This window comes from Haliotis rubra, unplaced genomic scaffold, assembly GCF_003918875.1.
Source record: "Haliotis rubra isolate DU_JTF1 unplaced genomic scaffold, ASM391887v1 Scf210, whole genome shotgun sequence".
Taxonomy (NCBI): domain Eukaryota; kingdom Metazoa; phylum Mollusca; class Gastropoda; order Lepetellida; family Haliotidae; genus Haliotis; species Haliotis rubra.
This window is the reverse complement of record NW_025766115.1, coordinates 883,887-900,939: the sequence shown is the minus strand read 5'-3', so window position 1 is coordinate 900,939 and position 17,053 is coordinate 883,887. Positions and strand designations below refer to the sequence as shown.

The following is a 17,053-nucleotide window of genomic DNA, read 5'->3' as shown; positions in this document are numbered from 1 at the left end:
TATCTCCTTGGTGATCCAAGAAATGTTTTGACACAGTCCTTTGTTTTTTGAGATCATCTTCATGAACTTTGGCTTAAAAGTAGCTTATTGCTGAATTTAGAAAATGTCCTTTAATTCAGTGAAACTAGGTTCAAGTCTTCCTCACAAGGGGACTGAGATCAGTCGCTAGTAGCTATATAAGGTCAAGGAGAGATTTGTTTATTCTATTGCATGCAGTCAGTATATTTAAATATATATGTATGAAAGGTAAATCCAGGTTATACTGACCATATTTTGCTAATTTGCTGAATTCTACTAAGGAAGATCATGTTTGAAATATTTTGTGACTGATCTTCAAGGTCAAATTCACTTAAAGTCGCACAACAATACAATATGTTCTTAGAAAATCAAGAAGCTTTTAGTGGTTGCCAGTGACCTATTCTCTGTTAATGTTACATGTTTGTAAGAAATAAGCACCAATGTTTTCAGCTAGAAATACAACCAATATGTAAATGGCTTAATTTGAGGGTCAAGGTTATTAAAACAGATGTACATATGATTTGTCAGTGACATGGTAGCTAAATACATTAGACTTACTGTTGTTGTCTCATGTTTGGGATGTAATGTCCCAAACTGAAAGTGATGTCAGCTGGATGTGTTTATTTTAGGGCAGCTAGATGTACAGGACTAAGTTCTGCTTGAACAGCACTCAGGATCAAAGATCAGTGTTGGCATATATTGGTAAGCTGAGCTGTCACCTGATTAGGTGAAGTCTTGTTGATTAATGATACATATTTTGGGTGGAAAACATTTGGGCATTGAGGAAGAAGTAGGAATGTATCTTCTTCTGTTTTTGCCTTCATCATTTTCATGTTGTGCTTTCAGTATCACCTATGTTGGCTATGTTAATATTGGAACAGTTAATAACTGTACATTATCATCTTTATGTTCCGTTAGTCAATATCACCTGTATAGCCTACCTGATATTAGAACAGGCAATAACTGTACATGTCATCTACATGATAGTCATCCTTGTTATTAGATCTCATGTGTCATCATCATCATCATTTGTTTCATCACCCATTTTCCCAGCAGCCTTATTATCAGTCATCACCATTGTCAACATCATCAACTGCATCACCTCCAACCTCATCCAAATCATCATGAACACATCTTTCATCATTGTCATCACAACGCCAGCATCAAGATAACATTCTTCTGTGGTACGTTCCTGCCTTCCAGTTCTACATCCTACCTATCACTCTGAAACCTCTATGTCCTGCTGTACTTGTTGGTCCCTGCCCTCGCTCGGCATTAATGGGTACAACAAGGACTGGTCAGCTCAGAGTCAGTATAATGTGTCTGAGTGGGGTATTCATGCTTCACTGCGGCATGGTATCTCAGTGGGCTAGCACTATAAAACCAGCTTCAGTCTGGGCTAGTACAAGCAGCCACACATACACATACACACGCATGCACATCGTCATATGAGCGAAATATTCTCAAGTACGACGTTAAACCCAATTTCACCTCACCTCACCTCTCTATGTCCTGCTCCTTCCATCGTGTAATGTAATCCTGTTCTTTTCCAAGTTAGTTGTCTGTATAACAAGTATCAACTATTGTCAGTATCTTTAGGAGACATGAATTTACAGTCAATGTATGAGAATGTGCAAATCCGTGTGTATGTGTAAACACTTGATTCAGAAAGACCTTTAATGTCAGTGCATGGTGTTGCAATCATTTAGCAATGTTTTGGTTGCCAAAATAAGTATGCAAGTAGGATGGCCCTATGTTTCACAAGAATATCTTTAGATATGCCTGCCTGTCCATTTGACAAGAATTGTAAAACATGATGCAAATCCTTTCTGTAGTATTTTAACTATGTCATAAAACTCCATTACACCAATTGGATCCCTGTTTGACAGAAGAATCTCTTACAAATGTCTATCTCACATTGTCATCAGAGCTGTTATTAATATTTGTCACCATGACAACTATGACTGCAGGTCCTGAGTGTCTATCATTATCATTGTGCAGAGTTGCATTCCTTAGCCATGCCAGGATCCAATGACCTTAAGTTGGAATCCCAGATTTGCTCTGATGTTTTTTCAAGTGAACCATATCCGGGCTGTTGGCTTATCTCAGAAAATATCACTGTCAGTTGTTGGTTTCCCTTATTGTTAGAATTTAATTAATGTAAATAGTTTGGCAGCCAACATGGCACATAGATTGTCAAGGCATGACTGTATGTAAAGTACTTTAAACAAATTATTAGAACAATGAATTATGTTTACATTAAGATTAAGGTTTGTTAGAATTGGACCATAGTTCATTAACAGTTTCTCAGGGCTGATTTACGGGTGTCAAATATCAGTAACCCTATAATTCTCAAAACTCAGATATGTGTACTACTAAAATAAAAGGTTCAAGAAAACACGATTCTTTGGTAAAACTATTAGTCTGTCCATAACATATAACTATAGTAATTTGAACAATTTGATCTTTGTTCCCTTTTTTAGTAGAATATATCAATCTTACAGTTAAGGTTTACTATGTAAAGAATGTCGCGGTCTCACACAGGCCCTTATTACCTCTGCTGGAAATACACTGAAAATGGGTGTCAGGCCCAACACATAAGTCGTTAAATACTGGAATGACTAGTTGTACAAGCAATACATCTTGGTTTACAGATATTCCACTGCTTAGGGGGATGTCCTGTCATTTCAGGTGCATAGACTTATTGTGTATCCCTGCAGGATACCTCCCATGTAAGTTCCATATCACCTCAAGCCCTTTAATTTCACTGGGAATTTTTGTTGAAAATAAAATGAATTTTAACTTATTTGTTGAATGTTTTGTTTCAATGGATTTGCAGTCGGTGCCAAAAAGTCAACTAGACCAAATTTGGCTCTTGGTATTTTAGTAGATGTTTGTGTTATTAGTAAATATTATTTGTGAGCTTACTACTCAGAAGTGAATTTCACTGGACTTGGGCTTTTAACAAGTGGCTAAAAGCACAGACTTAATTTGTCTAATTTTTGTCAGCTTGATAAAGAAAATTGTTCTGTAAAGACAGTTGTGCTAATGTCTTAACAAAAAGACAGGGAACCTGGAAAGAATTTATATATTGAGGGGCGGTCGGGTAGCCGAGTGGTTAAAGCGTTGGCTCGTCACTCCGAAGACCGGGTTCGATTCCCCCTCATGGGCACAATGTGTTAAGCCCATTTCTGGTGTCCCCCACCGTGATATTGCTGGAATATTGCTAAAACTAAACTCAGTCAGTCAGTGATATATTGAGATGGTATAGAGACGTCTGTTGAACCATGATGTTATGTCATCAAGCAGGATGATTAGCTTTGTCTCTGATCCATCATGGCAGACTTGTGATATTTCACTGGTTGTTGTTATTTAGCCAAGAGACCAAAGGATCCTCAACTCCCCTTGTATAGTTGTATCCCGCGGACCTCTGTTGGAGTCCCAGATTCATCATGAATATGGTCCCTACCCAACGCCCAACCGAGTGTTCAAGATGTAGTGTCCTCGTGTCAAGCTAAGGGTTATTACAAGAACAGGCGTTGATGCTTAATTTCCAACACACAATCATATAGCAGGAATGCGGTGTTAAGCAACAAATAATTTCTTACACTGGTTTTCACCGAAGTTGTACATGGCTGCAGTCATCTTCACTTGGGATTTGGTTCCATCTTTAGCTGATAGTGATAGAAAAATACTTATACTCTATAAAGCAGCCTTAAATCCAAATTCTTAACACTGCATTCAGCCATTTCAATACATTATACGCTGGACCACCTCCGCGGTACAGTTGATAGAGTGACTGCCTGGAGAGCAGAATACTGGTGGTTCGATCCCAGCTACGCCAAAAGATGCTGAATGGAGTTATCCAGCGGTAGCCCCAGAACGCGCACGCACGCACGCACGGTACATACAGTCACGTCGCTATACAAATACTATAATCTTGAACGCAACAAACTTCAAGGCACTTTTCAATCATGAGAAAATATGAATCCTGGTTCGAACGGCAGCATTCAGTGGTCGGCATGTTAAAACTCCCATTAGGTCGACAAACGTACAGCAAAATGTTGACTGATTTCTCACCGCATGTGTCATCGCACACGATTCTCAAACTTGCATTCGTTTCTTCAGATGACATTTTCGTTCAGTCGTATAAAATCAGTTTGTAGAACTTTAAAAATAAAACGTTTCTGCACTACACCAGCTAACAACCATGCGACACACATCGTTCAATATACAAAATAATGTATGTGTTTATTTTGAAATAATGCATGATAATAGATTTTCGTGCTCGGCCTTGAGACGAGATCTTAATTGTTCAATATTTGCTCCCGCGGTTTTCATTGGTTGAGACGACGACATCTTTGAAGCAACTGCATATTCACAGCAGGTCTCTTGATCTAGTCCACTGGCACGAGGACCCACTTGCCCAAAGCAATCTTAGCGCTAAGACAACCCCCATTCTCTAACATAGACTTATGACGGGCGTTGAGCTAAGATCGCTTTGTGCCACGGCCCAGCTCCACAAAAACCGTATGTGTTACGGTTGAATTTATTTCCTATGTTTAGTTTTACTAATCTCGTTAAGTGCTGTTGTTTCGTGTACTTTAATACAGTACTTTAATTACCAGTGATTGTCACTAACCGTTTGGTGTACAGCCATACGTACAACGCTACGTAACATACAGCAGACGTCTCTCTCAGTTGTCGCCAGGTATCACAGGTATCGTTCTACTGACATTACGGTGGGACGTGTTTGGTCCAGAGCTGCTTCGAAACGAGTTTTTTCAGTAGGAGCCAAACATAATTCTTTTGTAACCAAATTTGTTTGACACAAATCATATTTCCAATAAACCCGGTGTGTCCAGCAAACAATTCGTTCTGGTGTGTGAAAATATACTGACACACATTGAAAACGCAAAACCCATTTTAGCAATTTCTAACAAGTTTTTTTGAAGCAATTTCATTCGTCACACGAAAATATAATCATGTCAGGTTGCCGAATAAAGTCATATGCACATCTGGGTTCGAACCCTTTTCATGTTTCTGGCATGGGTACTGTTCATGAAAACACAACTCTGGCAGATTCCTTGGACCTGATGGGGTGCACGATTATCATGACATGCATAAAAGGACGCATAAAAGGCAAAGGACGCATGAACAAAAGGCACTGGGGATGGTTCAACCCGTTTTATCCCATCCACAGACAGTCATCAGCAAAAATACCGACGGCTCAGTGAACATCGCCTAAACAGCAGCAAACACAACCACCACGAATCTTCAACCATTGGGCGTTTTCGATGAGTGCACAGGTTCTGCCATTGGGTGTTTTCCGATGAGTCTCATTTGCAGATGGAAGACAATGCTTGTACAGGCGGCAACATGAACGTTACCATGATGACTGTGTTCTTGAGAGGAATCGCTTTGATGTAGAAAGCGTGATGGTTTGGGCTGCACTTAATGCCAGATTTCGGAGTGATCTCCTTGTGATAAATGGAACACTGACAGCACAGTGTTATGTCAATCAGATTTTAAGACCCGTTCTTCAGCCACCCCTGAACAACCAGGGACATGTGCAAGTGCCGTTCACTATCCAGCACGACAATGCCCGACCACACACGGCACGCCTTACCAGAGACTTCCTCCACCAAGCAGGTATTCCCTGTGCTTCCCTGGCCAGCCGTCTCGCCAGATCTTAACCCCATTGAACACCCTGTGGGATCAGCTTGGTCGCCGGATTCATCAACGTCAACGTCAGCCAAACAACGTCGTTCGGTTGACCCACAGGAGTGGCAGAACATCCCCCAAGCACCTGTTCGACGTTTGTGCGAACCCATGCCACGTCGACACCGTGCATGTGTACAGGCTCAGAGTGGTCGCACTCGCTACTGACGGACGTAAGGGGGGTCTGTGTGTGAAGCTTGACCTGTCAGCCATATTGGCGGAACTCTTGTCATCATCTTTTATGAAATTGAGGCACAATGAAATTCTCAACAATTTTTTTACAATTTTCATCCAAATGTTGTTGTTTGTGAATTTTTCCTCATTTGAATTTGGTTTTGCTTTTTCATTGTGTGTCAGTATATTTTTGTCGAAACACGAAGCTTTAATCAGTAAAGAAGCCTAACAACTTCATTTTTTAAGTGTTTTTTGTTTTGTTTTTGTTACAGAAATCATATATTGAGGACACCTGGCAATTCGTTCTCGTGTGAAAAAAGCATTTTTCAAGTGACCGAAGAACTTAGTAAGATTATGCAGAAAGAACTTCGAACGATAATGTTCTGTGGGGTATCCTAGTGGTTAAAGCGTTCGCTCGTCACGCCGAAGACCCAGGTTCGATTCCCCACAAGGGTACAATGTGTGAAACCAATTTATGGTGTCCAGCGTCGTGATATTGCTGGAATATTGCAAAAGCGGCGTCAAACCTAACTCACTCTCACTCGAAAGATTAATATGGGTAAACATCTTGAGAAGTATCAGTTCGGAAAAATGGAACTCAATTTAATGACAGTGACAAACCGACAAGTAATTATCTTTATTATCTTTAAAAACAAGCACTGCAATACAAGCAGAATTTGTGTATCAGCTGTCTTCAGAAATTCAACTTTTCTAGCAAAACACTTGTACCGTGTTTAGTACTAATTCAAACTTGTAGGCACTTATATGTATCATTCCAGAAGGTGCTTGAACTTCCAATAAACAAAACGCATGCAAGTTGACGTTTTCAAACAGGGGAGATAAGTTCATATCACATTATGCTTCCAGAGTGGTACACCCGATTGGTGCGTTTTGTCGTTGCACGTTTTAAGTCAGTAGGTTTCTGTCCCTGTTTAAGACATCTGACTACACAGGAGAGGTCGGTTAGGCTTTGTTGGACGTGATGGAAGCAGTGACATCGCCTAATGTGAAGGTCTGAGGAGAAAACAAACATAAAGTAATTTGTTTGTTTATTGAACCATATAGCTGAAATATTGCTGAGCGCGTATTAAACAAAAAACAAACAAACTTTTTACTGAAATTGATTTTCAAATTTTCCCCGTGTCCTAACTATGAAAACAAATATAAAAAACGGATTTTCACCCGTGGGTATTACTGCGTGACAACAAGTAAGTAAAAGTTAGTCAATGACCTCAGCTGGCACAGTACACATGGTAACATAATCAGAGAATATGTTGAAGAAAAAATAATAATTTAAACTTGTATATTCTATTTTGTTTTCGGTTTGCCCTATCGTCGAAGCACGATGTTTTCAGGTGTAGAAACATCGGGACTATATGCTTTTGTTATCTTATTAAAGAATAGTGGAAGGGTAAACGTTTGTAAGTAATTGAGTATACATACCGACACCAGTTGTCCCCCTTTCACCTCTCGTCTTGTGATGACCTCCTTCCCCTGAGCCTTGCTGACTTCCACAAGTGCGTCTCCTTCAAGGGTCGTTGTAAACTGGAATAATGAACATCCACTGTATGCTTTAAAAACACGAGAATGAATATTTTATTCCCGAGGGGATCGCGAACAAATAGTGGTCCTTGCTGGTATAATATTTGTAACAAAAATAGAATAGTATTGCTTGAACGTGAGTCATATTTCGCATAGGAGTATTATTTATGGAATACTATCAATTTCTCCTGTAACATGTGTCTGTCTTGTAAACAGACTTGACACGTTACTGACCCGTGCTGTATATTTCCACACATCCACTACCCCCTGAACCATACGTTCATTTGTTCTATAACTGTACATGTTCTATGTCGCCTGACCCCCATGTCCTATTCCATTTCCGATATCAATCAACCCACATGCCCTATATCCCAACAACCCACATGTCCTATATTCCCACCAACCCACGTGTCCTATATCCCAACAACACGCGTGTCCTATATCTAACCAACAGACGTGTCCTATATCCCCCACCCACATGTCCTATATCTCCCACCCACATGTCCTATATCTCCCACCCACATGTCCTATATCTCCCACCCACATGTCCTACATCCCCCCACCCACATGTCCTATATCCCCATCCCACATGTCCTACATACCCCCACCCACATGACCTATATCCCCCACCCACATGTCCTATACCCCCACCCACATGTCTTATATCTCCCACCCACATGTCCTACATCCCCCACCTACATGTCCTATATCTCCCACCCACATACCCTCTACCCATAACAAGCATATATCCGCCACCTGTAGCCCCGCCCTGTGTTACCTTGACTTGCATCCCGACGATGGAGACCCCGTCTCTCTCCTCCCCCAGCTTGAACGTGTCCTCACGTGTCTTTCCCATCACAGTGGACTTGATACACCACGTGTCTCCATCGTTCCCGATCTCCACTTCCGCCTTGTTGGCCAGGAACAGTTCCTTGGTCTCAGCGGGCACACCTGCAGAAAACAAAGTCGAGGTAGGAAAATGGTCACACTGACATTAAGTCTCAGAAATAAAGTTACCTTATTATAAAATACATGTCTACATAAAACTATATTAGAACCTCAGAACAATTCTCCTAATAAATACACAATGCCACAATGAAAGTGGCCAAATGTACATATGCTATATTTGGGATTACACTTTCTTAGTAAAGTACAGATTCTAGTACTTTTGTTGGGTTGAGTCCCATCCGGGATTCGAACCCACATCCTCGGCGATTAAGTGCCTGACTCTGAGGGGTGTGGGTTCGAATCCCGGATGGGTCTCAACCCAACAAAATACCAGAATCTGTACTTTACTAAGAAAGTGTAATCCCAAATATAGCATATGTTAAATTCTCCTAATGCTAAGGCAATTTAAACTTACCCAGTCACACTAAACTTGAGTTTGACTCTTTTTTAAAAACTTTTCTATTGATTAGACAGACTAGAAAAGGGCCCCCGGAAATCGCCAGTTTTAAAGTTTCGGAAAATTGTTTTAAGAAACCCATAGGACATTCCTGGTTTGTATTGTTTCGACACGTTCCTGCTTTGACCGCCTCCGTGGTGTAGTGCCATGTTATTGCGTCCGCCCGGAGCGCGGAAGGCGGGTTCGATCCCCGACTGCGTCATACCAAAGACGTTAAAATATTTAACCTCACCTCACCGTTCCTGCTTTATATGTTATGCCATGATAAAGTACAGAAGAATGGCCCCAACAAGAGCTGAAATCTAACAATGAGCAGGTAAGCTAGGTAAGTTTGACGTGTAACCGTATGTTATATTGCCTTCAGTGTTAACCTACACCAGCCTTGATCAAATATTTACAAGTTCAGACATTATAGAAACGTTTCTTAATATTCATTCCAAACTCCCTATATACATTTGGAAGTTTTAAAGCCCATCATATTCTAACTGAAAACGTTTTACATCTCTGTTCATTTGTGTTATGTCTTCGATAGAAGCACAACTACTTAACATATAAATGCAGTTTGTGCCGCTGCCTGTATGGTCTAGTCATTAATACTCCTAAAAACAAGGTAATGCCAGCGATGGGGTACAGTCAGTCATATTCGCTGGGCATTGGACGTGGTGGCGTAGTCACTAACATTCCTTGATACAACGTCTGACATACTGACACCAAATATTGAGCTAGCGGTAATAATAAAATGAGGTATGTATTTTGAGATCAGTAGTTAGAATACAAAAGATGAGTATATGCAAACAATTCTGGGAGTATGAGAGTTGTTACACCTTCCGTTAAAATGTATTTACGATTAGTGAAACACATTGCTTATTTAAGGTAAGATTCAAATAGTAATTAGTATGTAGAATTAAAAAGGGGAGATGGACACCACTTCAGTCTCACGCCACCTTCCACCTCTCCCCCCAAGCCTCTCCACCCCACCCCCACCCCCCGGCTATCTCTCCAAGCTGTGGCCGGAAGTGGCCTATGCACCATGGTGGGGGATTGCCAATCCACCAGTAGTGTGCCTGGAATGTTTTGGGGTGAGGAGAAGTAGTTTGCACAGAACCTCGGAAGCGCAAGGATCAACAGGTCACAGGGTCATCCGGTCACATAAGGCCCTATCTACCCGGTTTCAAGAGGTCGTTTTGTCTGGACAGGTGGCACATTAAGATACGGAAGTCATGGAAGTCAACATTCACTTACACCATCTATTGCTTACGGCGGTTGTGCTTGACAAACTAGTTGATAATTTGAGTTGACTGTCTCTTTGTTTTTTTAACTTTCGAAGAATGAATGGATAGAAACTGCCAAGCAAAACTGTTATTTTTTATGTTCTGGCACCTTTCTTTGGTTTTGACCACTTGAGAAACACACTATATGCACATTACAAAACGTTAAAGGCACAGCGTTGAAAATTATGTAAACGCTGAAAATAAGTGTTGATGCTTTTGACGCCACGTGTTCGCGGAAAGGGAGGGCCTGGCCTATCCTACCGGTTCATGTACGATGTACATGTTTGGAATATTGTTCGAAAGAGACGTTACATTTCCTATTATCATGGTATTATATCGATGTGCAGTATCTTTTACAAATCGTTCAGGAACGTTATTAACCTGCTTTGTCGCTAGAGGAGTCACGAGGCAGATGGGCGTGATCACACTGATAACTAAAAGGGGGCACACACGTCGGATGTTAAGTCCATAATGAGTAATGAATAAAGATAACATAACGTAATGACGCAATAACTGTCAGGACGGAGGAGTGGGAACTAGAACAGACGTGTCCTAGCAGATAACAGCCAACTAGACTGATAAATGAGCTGGTCCAAGTTCAAGGTTATCTATACGAGAAAGCTGAGCAGCAGACGACATTTGTGGACGTAGTCGCGTCTGTCGCCATATATGAGTCAACTCCGACCATGAGTGAATTCATCTAGGTAGACGTGGCTCGTGACGGCGTCGTCAATTGTCCTACATATCAGCTTGTCAATCCCCACCCAGGAAAGAGATTGATAGACGTATTCAACAAGACGTGACTTCCGGTTACATCACATGCAAACGTTTTTGTGTTGTATAACCAGTTTTAGAAGTTGGGGAGTCTGATGTCATCGTGTCCGGAGATAATCTTACAAACTGACGTCAACAGCCAAATTAAGAAGATAGCGTTAAACAATGATAGCAGAACGTCGCAGTGATAACATTATGTACAGTCTCGGCCTTACAGATAGTTCTCTGTGTTGAACAGGCAGCGTTCCTGTCTATTATAGCACGGTTATCATCAACCCACTGATCTGCATCGTTATATACAAAATGAATACCCGAGTATTTCATGATTCTGTAATTTATCTGTCAAGACATTTTCTGCGGTAATATGAAAGAATCGGTATTTAACGTCTTTTGAGTCGTATATATCAGTTGGGACACCGTCAGAATAAACTGCCTGGGACTGCCTATTTCTTCAAGCCGATAGCCCCTTTAAATATATGGCTTGCATTAACCTTGCACGCACCGTGTATTGTGCATGTAGGCTGTAACTGACGTCGAGATAGCTCCGACGGTGGTGTCATGCTGATCACGCAGGAACCCTAGTTCAATTTCTCAAAAGGTTCACTGATCATTGGTTCGAACTGCTCACTCGCCTTGTATATGTCTATCGTGTGTGTACCACATCTTACTCAGGGGCGGGTTTGGGGGGTGTGTGCACATAAATCATGAAGTTAGGGGGAAATGCTCCTCAGGGAAAATCTTATGTAAGCGCCTATGTTCAATGTAAAATTTGGTTGTTTCTTAAAAAAGATTCTGAATTACATTTGTTCATTATTAAACATATCCATGATGGTATGATTTGCAGTGCAGGACATATGCGTTGATGCCAGAAACGTATGATTCTGGATTTAATTTCCGCATTCAAAGTTCAAAGTTTATTTTGCTGTAGGTTTATCAGGACCGGCATCAGTATGTGGTCACGAGTTACACATATAACGCCTGCATCGCTTCCGGTTTACCTCCGAGTGCAAGCTGGCAGGCTGTGGCATATCTGAACTATTGTTGAAAGCGGGGTAATTAACTCGAAACTATATTCTTAATAATTTGGGGTTAATTCAAATCGCTCACTGAAAATGATTTGGTAATATTAAAGAAGTAGACTTATCTGTTCCTGTGTAGAAACAACAAGCCTCAATATTAACGCCGGGTCATTCAAATGCCGTGGCTACTGGTGTCAATACGGTACTCAAAATTAACACCCATTGCTGAAGCTCCAGACTAGAGGTGTGACGATACGGAAATGTCACGATACGATACGTATCGCGGTATCTTGGAACGATAAGATTCGATTCGATGCATATCACGATATGCTATCTTTAGTTATTTTCTATAAAAAAGTATATTTTGATAGCAAGTAACAGTGTAAATTTTACATAACCGTCAACTTCTAGTGAACATTAACAATTTTAATTTCAACGATTCATATCATGATACGAACAAAAATATCGATATATTTATCTCAGATACAGTATCACGATTATCGATACTACGATATAGCGTCACAGCTCTACTTCAGACCTACTTCCTTCACAACACTACCAGGTATTTATGGTTAACTTCAGTGTGTCTGTATATAGAGATTGAAAAAGTTATTCACATATATTCAGCCACACAACCATACATTCATAAATCGGACGAATTCGCATTGCACTAGTTACGAGTTCCGTCAGCGCGTATACAAACAGCAACTCACAGACGCAATGCAAAGGACACGATATGAACCGGCCAAAGAAATTGAGATACATGTATATATTAAAAGTTAATTTGCTCAGTCGACGTTTCCAAGAATTAAGACCCGGGTAAGTTTGAATTTGAATTGCATGCAAATGTATACCCATTATATCTACTATAGTTACAGATCTACCTTTATCTCACAGACCCAGATTGCACACAAACGTTTTTTTGTTCAGTTAAAGCTCGCATTCGAACAGGTAGTTTCAATAAAACTATTACAAGTTTTGAAATAGCTCTTAAGTTCTTTTGGTGTCTTATATATTGACAGTAAGACGTTGGCTCCCTTCTTACAAACTGCAGGGTCCACACCCATGTTTGATCATGGTGAGAAATGAAACAAGATCTGATTGTTCTATAGTGATGTATTGGGTACGGTGTATTGATTGAGTTTTAGCCTTTACGGTTGTAGTGTCCTGGTGACTGTTTCCCGGCAAGTTTGATAATACTTTCAAGTGTTTACCAGAGCTACAGATAACTGTTTGGGTCATTCAGTTATGTACTCGCTTGTGTTTATCTCAATTGGGTATCCTAGTTTTCCTTTAAGTAACCAAATAAATTGTACCCACCTCAGTCAAACTCTAGTGGGTATTTTCCCATTTTCCATAACTGTAAAGCTATAATAAAGTTTAAATGTTGGTTTACGCGTTTGTTGTTTGTAATATGAGAAACAGTAAGAAAAACTGCCAGTTGTCAAGTTCATGTGCTGAAATAGAACCTCTCAGTATACCTCAGTTATTTTATCTATCCAGCGGTAAGCACCCGTGAAGATGCGGGATAGAATAGGTCTTCAGCAACCCATGTGCTTGCCATAAAAGGCGACTATGCGTGTCGGAAGAGGCGACTAACGGGATCGGGTGGTCAGTTTCGCTGACTTGGTTGACACATGTCATCGGTTCCCAATTGCGCAGATCGATGCTCATGCTGTTGATCACTGGATTGTCTTGTCCAGACTCGATTATTTACAGACCGCCGCCATATAGTTGGGATATTGCTGAGTGCGGCGTAAAACTAAACTCACTCACTCACTCACTCCAGCGGTAAGCAGGCTAAGATTTGACATGTTTGTGTGTACGCATGTAAGATCACATTTATTTACAAAAATACAAGCGTACTTGTACGCAATAGACGTAATAGGAATTGAGTTTTCACATCAATATTTGCGTAATTTACTCAGATGCGCAGCGTATCTGTACCTCTGCAGTTTACGTCTTTTGTCCGGCAGTTCGCGTTCATATTATGTACATTAAACTGTTTCACCTGAGCATGTTCTCACATCTGCACTACGCCACCTGATTGCAAACAAACAGACACCACCTAGTGGTTCCTTCAGTGTATGCCGCACAAAAAGTGAGCCAGCTCGCATCTTATTAATGAACAGTTTGGACTTTGAGCAGTTTGGGCCACGAATGACCTGGTTAGCTGCACCGACATGTTTACAATATATCAATCTGTAGAGACCCTATGTCAATGTAGTCTGTTGCATAAGTCCACACTGATTTGTACTGGGATAGCGGTGGCGAAAGTGATAAGAGTGAGTGAGTGAGTGAGTTTGGTTTTACGCCGCTTTTAGGAATATTCCAGCAATATGACGGCGGGGGACACTAGAAATGGGCTTAACACATTGTACCCATGTGGGGAATCGAACCCGGGTCTTCGGCGTGACGAGCGAATGCCTTAACCACTAGGCTACCCCACTACCCCGAAAGTGATAAGAAGACGTGATTGAAGAACTTACGGGCGTTTGTACATAGGCTACTTTCAGAGATTGCTTGATTAAGAACACATGCACTTATTGAAATCAGAGACAGACACGTGCTGTAAAGCCGTATCAAAGAGTGTTACCATAATGTAGTATTAGTTAATATCAGTTGATATTTTTATCAGTATAATTATTGATATTAATTACACTGTTGGCATGCATCATTAATCTGTTTCACAATCCCTGAACAACCGTTTCTGCCCAACCCTTTCTGTCCTTCTGCCCAACCTTTTCTGTCATGCAAAAGCCCTGAGAGAAGCAAGCGATTTTACTTTCGTAGAACTTTCTTCTTACTGGGGAACGTTTTCAATTTAAATGGAGTTATTTCTTTCTATCAAATTATATTTTCTGAGACTAAGCTTTAGTTTATAACTAAACTTTCTGATTCTGAACTTTCTGATTCCTCATTATATGTCGTTGATTAATATGTCTCTCTCACAGACCCAACAAAAGTTTTCCTTTCCCCCAACCATTTTACAATGCGAAAGTCATAAATGAAGCAAGTATATATTTACCTCAGGGCTCATTTTCAGTTTAAATGCAATTATTTGTTTCTATCAAAACTATACATACTCAGAGTGACAGTGAGTGAGAATGATTTTACGCCGCTTTTAACAATATTCCAGCAATATCACGGCGGGGGACACGAGAAATGGGCTTCACACATTGTACCCATGTTGGGAATCGAACCCGGGTCTTCAGCGTGACGAGCGGACGCTTTAACCACTAGGCTACCCCAATGCCCCTATATACTCAGAGACCAAGCGCTAGTCTAATTATATCCTGCACTGTTCAAATGCAAACAAACACTAACGAGAGGCGACTAACGGGATCGGGTGGTCAGGCTCCCTGACTTGGTTGACACATGTCATCGGTTCCTAATTGCACAGATTTTACTTTCGTAGAACTTTCTTCTTACTGGGGAACGTTTTCAATTTAAATGGAGTTATTTCTTTCTATCAAATTATATTTTCTGAGACTAAGCTATGCTTGTTGATCACTGGATTGTCTGAGTCCAGACTCGATTATTTACAGACCGCCGCCATATAGCTGGAATATTGCTGAGTGCAGAAACCTTAACTCACTCACTCACTCACTCTCTCATAGTATGATTTACCATACGTGCTCACTAACTCACAAGGGCGGTGGGGCAGCCTAGTGGTTAAAGCGTTCGCTCGTCACGCCGACGGTCCAGGTTCGATTCCCCACATGGGTACAGTGAGTGAAGCCAATTTCTGGTGTTTCTGGCGATATTGCTGGAATATTGCTAAACGCGTCGTAAAACCATACTCACTCACTAACTCACTAGCATGCTACTGGTGTCACAACATGATGTCAATGTACACCCAGAGAAAAGCTACATCACAGATGAATGCCACTTATTCAGTCTGATCAAATCCCTTCGCATAATAATGTGCAGAGTACCATGCATATGGTTGCAGAATCTACCCAAAGAGCGAAAATTTGGTCTCACTCTCTCTCTCTCCGACATACACGCCCGCGGGCACGCACTTTCACCTTGCTATATGAGTGCGATAATATTGCAAAGTTTTAATCCTAATTTACCTCACCTCAGTTATCAAGGAAAGATACATTTAGTACCAGAAAGCAGACGCTGAGTTGGGAGTTGAACTCAAGTATAGTCCGTCTCACAGTCCCTGAGCCACATTATTTTCCCTACTACCTTGCCCTCCCTGCAATGCTAAAGCCCCAAATGAAGCAAGTCTAGAATCTCCCATCTCACTGGGGCTCTTTTCAATTAAAATTGATTTATTTGTTACTATCAAAATTATATATATTCAGAGATTAAGCGTTTGTCTAAAGCTAAGCACTGTTTCTAACTTTACCCCGACCCGACGGTAACCGGTCTGTGGAAATTCTATCACAACTGCCCAATGAAATTATACACAACACGAATATTAGTTACGAAAAAAAAATTCATTCAAATCAAACGAATTCTCACCTAAAGCATCAAATAATGCGCCGTAGTTGTCTGACTCAACTTGCTTCCACTTTCCAACAAGGGCGGACATGATTGCGTGTTGTCGGTCGTTCAGTCGGACTCCGAATGCTGTTTGTGGAGACCCGCCAACTGTCGTCTGCTCGAGGTGGTCACGTGGTGACGCGAGCGTGAGTGCGATAACACTTATGAATGAGTAACGGGCGATATGGGACAGCATCACTAGAAGGGATCTGGGAACTTTCCACAAGGACAAGCTCAATATTTGTACGTTAGAGGCTAAAGCTCAAGGAAAAGGTTTATAACGCTCTCGCTCGGGCAATTCAAAATTTAACACTCGTTTCGTATAAGTCATATGACACACTTGCTCGTGTAATAATGTGAACAGGTTACACAACACAAAATGTTTTCCCGTAGACTTCTATAGTAACGTTATATTTTTTTAAAAATCATCCAGGCTGTCAACAGAAATTCCATGTACCCATGGATAGCCTACAATCTGGCCTTTAAACTACAATAAAACACAAATTCAGCCAGGTGTGCTATTGATTCATTTTCCGCTGTTCCTCTCTCCGCACTCCTCCCTCGTAACAAATAGCGAACTGTGTCAATATTTTAATGATGCTTTGTTAAACAACTTTTTAATTATTAAATCA

At 40.9% G+C, this 17,053-nt stretch overlaps 1 protein-coding gene across 1 annotated transcript; it reads right to left on the bottom strand.

Annotated features, from left to right (window-relative positions):
* Window positions 1–6,535: 6,535 nt before the first annotated feature.
* LOC124276621 (fatty acid-binding protein, brain-like) lies at window positions 6,536–16,632 on the bottom strand. The gene is made up of 4 exons (XM_046712271.1): window positions 16,401–16,632; window positions 8,234–8,406; window positions 7,357–7,458; window positions 6,536–6,927 (listed from the first exon to the last, which is right to left on the bottom strand). Exons 1-4 carry the CDS (start codon window positions 16,615–16,617, stop codon window positions 6,877–6,879), a joined length of 543 nt encoding a protein of 180 aa, XP_046568227.1. The 5' UTR covers window positions 16,618–16,632; the 3' UTR covers window positions 6,536–6,876.
* Between the last annotated feature and the right edge of the window lie 421 nt (window positions 16,633–17,053).

Excerpts from the sequence above, each read along its gene's own strand:
- LOC124276621 (XM_046712271.1), bottom strand. The coding sequence starts at position 16,617 with ATGCTGTCCCATATCGCCCGTTACTCATTCATAAGTGTTATCGCACTC. Across the intron at positions 8,407-16,400 it reads CGCATTATTTGATGCTTTAG|GTGTGCCCGCTGAGACCAAG; the intron begins GTGAGAATTCGT and ends TGTTTTCTGCAG. Across the intron at positions 6,928-7,356 it reads AAGGGGGACAACTGGTGTCG|ACCTTCACATTAGGCGATGT; the intron begins GTATGTATACTC and ends TTTTCTCCTCAG.